Genomic DNA, 2,026 nt, shown 5'->3' with positions numbered 1-2,026 from the left:
TCCCTCATTTGATGCGCCTATGTGGGTGTAAAACATGATCCAGGGCCCTAAAGAAGATACCTCGAGAGGAGAGGGCGAAAGTGGCGTAAACATCGCAATTACCTCCCGACTCTTGCTCAACCTGCTATCAACACAAGCAAGTAGGGGTCGGCAATGATTTCTTTTCTTCACTCCTTGAATCCACTTTGAGGAGATCCAAATACCCTTCTCTCTCACATGTTGGAGTGGGGCAGAGAAAACTGACCCCCTTTTGCTTCCCAAAATACGAAGCGGTGCAAAGGCGGAGTTAGCAACTAAACCATGTACCGTTGAGAAGAAAGTATCCATATGCTTTCACTCGTGGGGTTACATTGTACATAGAACTCGGGAAAAGTGAAGAATTGTGACTGCTTCCCTTTTCAACAAAACACTGTTACATATCAGGTGGCGTGGGTAGGCAAGTGGGTCAATGCAGTGCACCCGCCAACTTAAATAGGGCTGCATTCGAGCTGCCGCATTCCACTTGCTCACATGGACTACAAACAGATTAGCCTGCTCTGTTTCTTCTTCAGTGTGACTATTGCGTGCATGTCGAAGGAAGAGGAAGTTGACGTAGAGTTGTCTGCATTTGGCAGCACAGCAGGTAACACCATACTGCATGCTTGCTTCCATCCTCGTATTAATGCATCATGACAAGTCGTCTTTCCTCCTCCTTTGAAGACAAGTGTCCAGAGGTGGTTGATGCAACCAAGGAGATGCCGACAATCGTCAATCACTTGGTGAGGAAGGTTTGCAATGGCATGATCTTTACACTGCGTGGTATGGGACAGAAAGCGCGTGGCGAGTGTGGCAAGGCATTCTTGCAATCGCAGTGCAGCCCATCAAAGAACTCCTCCACTCAATTTGAATGCTCTGTCGTAGCGCATCACTTGCGCTTTGACTGTGCAAGTCACACAGGTCCACTGTCCGCGTAAGGTTCTCTTCTCTACTCTTCCTCCCCAACCTTCTTTCCCTAATTGCCATGTGGAGGACAAGCATTTATTTCAGATGGCTATTCCTAGCTTTGTCCATTTCTTCTGTTGTAGTGAGGCTGCAAAGCTGATCAACGATCACTATGTAGACAAAGTGGTGGTGGACATTGTAGTGGAGCAGCAGGAGGAGGGAATGATTCGTGTTGCCGATGTGACGGCATTCGAGGCGGATGTGAGTGGGATGAGGGGCATCCCTGGACTCAGTGAAACCGCTCTTCAGAAAGCCATATTCGCTGGTCTGAAGGCGGCTGCTGGGAGATTATCGTGCAGTCTGACATGATGCTTGGGACTGTTGCTTAGTACAAGGCAATAAAGGTTGGAGGATACACATGGTATCCGCTTTCCCCTTCTTCCGCATCGTTTGGTGGAAGTGGAATGGGAGTGAGGGTAACATGCTTTAGTGAGTCACTGAGTCACCATTCAACACTTTCTTATGATGGGCAGTAGAGCAGCATCCTTTGCAATGCATAGAGAACAAAGGTGTTTCGTTCGCGCTCTGCAGTTACTTGCTAAGGTCAGTGGCGGCCTCTATTCCTCCACTGCTGAATAGCTCACCAATTCATATCAGGGAAGACAGACCGTGCTATGTGTACACCTCATGGACTGCAAATGCAATTGCTTATTCTAGTGTAGCGAAGCATTCATGTCTGTATTTACCACACATCTCTATCATTTGCTTGTTTCTGTGTAAGTGTGAGGCTAGAACGTTTCGTGGAACCTTTAGCAGTTGTCATTCATCAGTCAATCAATCAAGCAAGTAAACAGTCAATGGAAAACCCCACACCTCTTACGTTACCGAACTTTAGTGCGAAAAGCGAAACATTGCACTGTCTCCTCCAACTCATTCCGCTAATCCTGATTGATGAGGTAACATTTCACCTCCGCCTGATATCAGTGAACACAATCACATGTAAGATGTGCTTGGAAAGTGGTCTAGTAGCACTGGCATTTTCGCCCTGCATGACACGATATCTCCCACTAGGAATGAATGGAAGCTTGTAGCGGAGATTGATATG

The 2,026-nt window shown here is 47.2% G+C and overlaps 1 protein-coding gene across 1 annotated transcript in view; it reads left to right on the top strand. All coding sequences in view use genetic code 11, as the record gives it.

Moving 5' to 3' along the window:
* Positions 1-510: 510 nt before the first annotated feature.
* Positions 511-2,026, top strand: part of EGR_10372 (hypothetical protein) — a gene marked incomplete at both ends in the record, with an annotated part of 3,191 nt that continues 1,675 nt past the window's right edge. The window contains 3 exons of the mRNA XM_024499621.1: positions 511-622; positions 700-949; positions 1,065-1,182. Of these exons, the coding sequence (XP_024345969.1) occupies positions 511-622; positions 700-949; positions 1,065-1,182 (480 nt within the window). The remainder of the gene's footprint in view (positions 623-699; positions 950-1,064; positions 1,183-2,026) is intronic.

Source organism: Echinococcus granulosus, assembly GCF_000524195.1.
Source record: "Echinococcus granulosus chromosome Unknown EG_S00213, whole genome shotgun sequence".
Lineage (NCBI taxonomy): Eukaryota > Metazoa > Platyhelminthes > Cestoda > Cyclophyllidea > Taeniidae > Echinococcus > Echinococcus granulosus.
The sequence above is the reverse complement of the archived record's forward strand: the minus strand, read 5'-3'. Positions and strand labels throughout refer to the sequence as shown.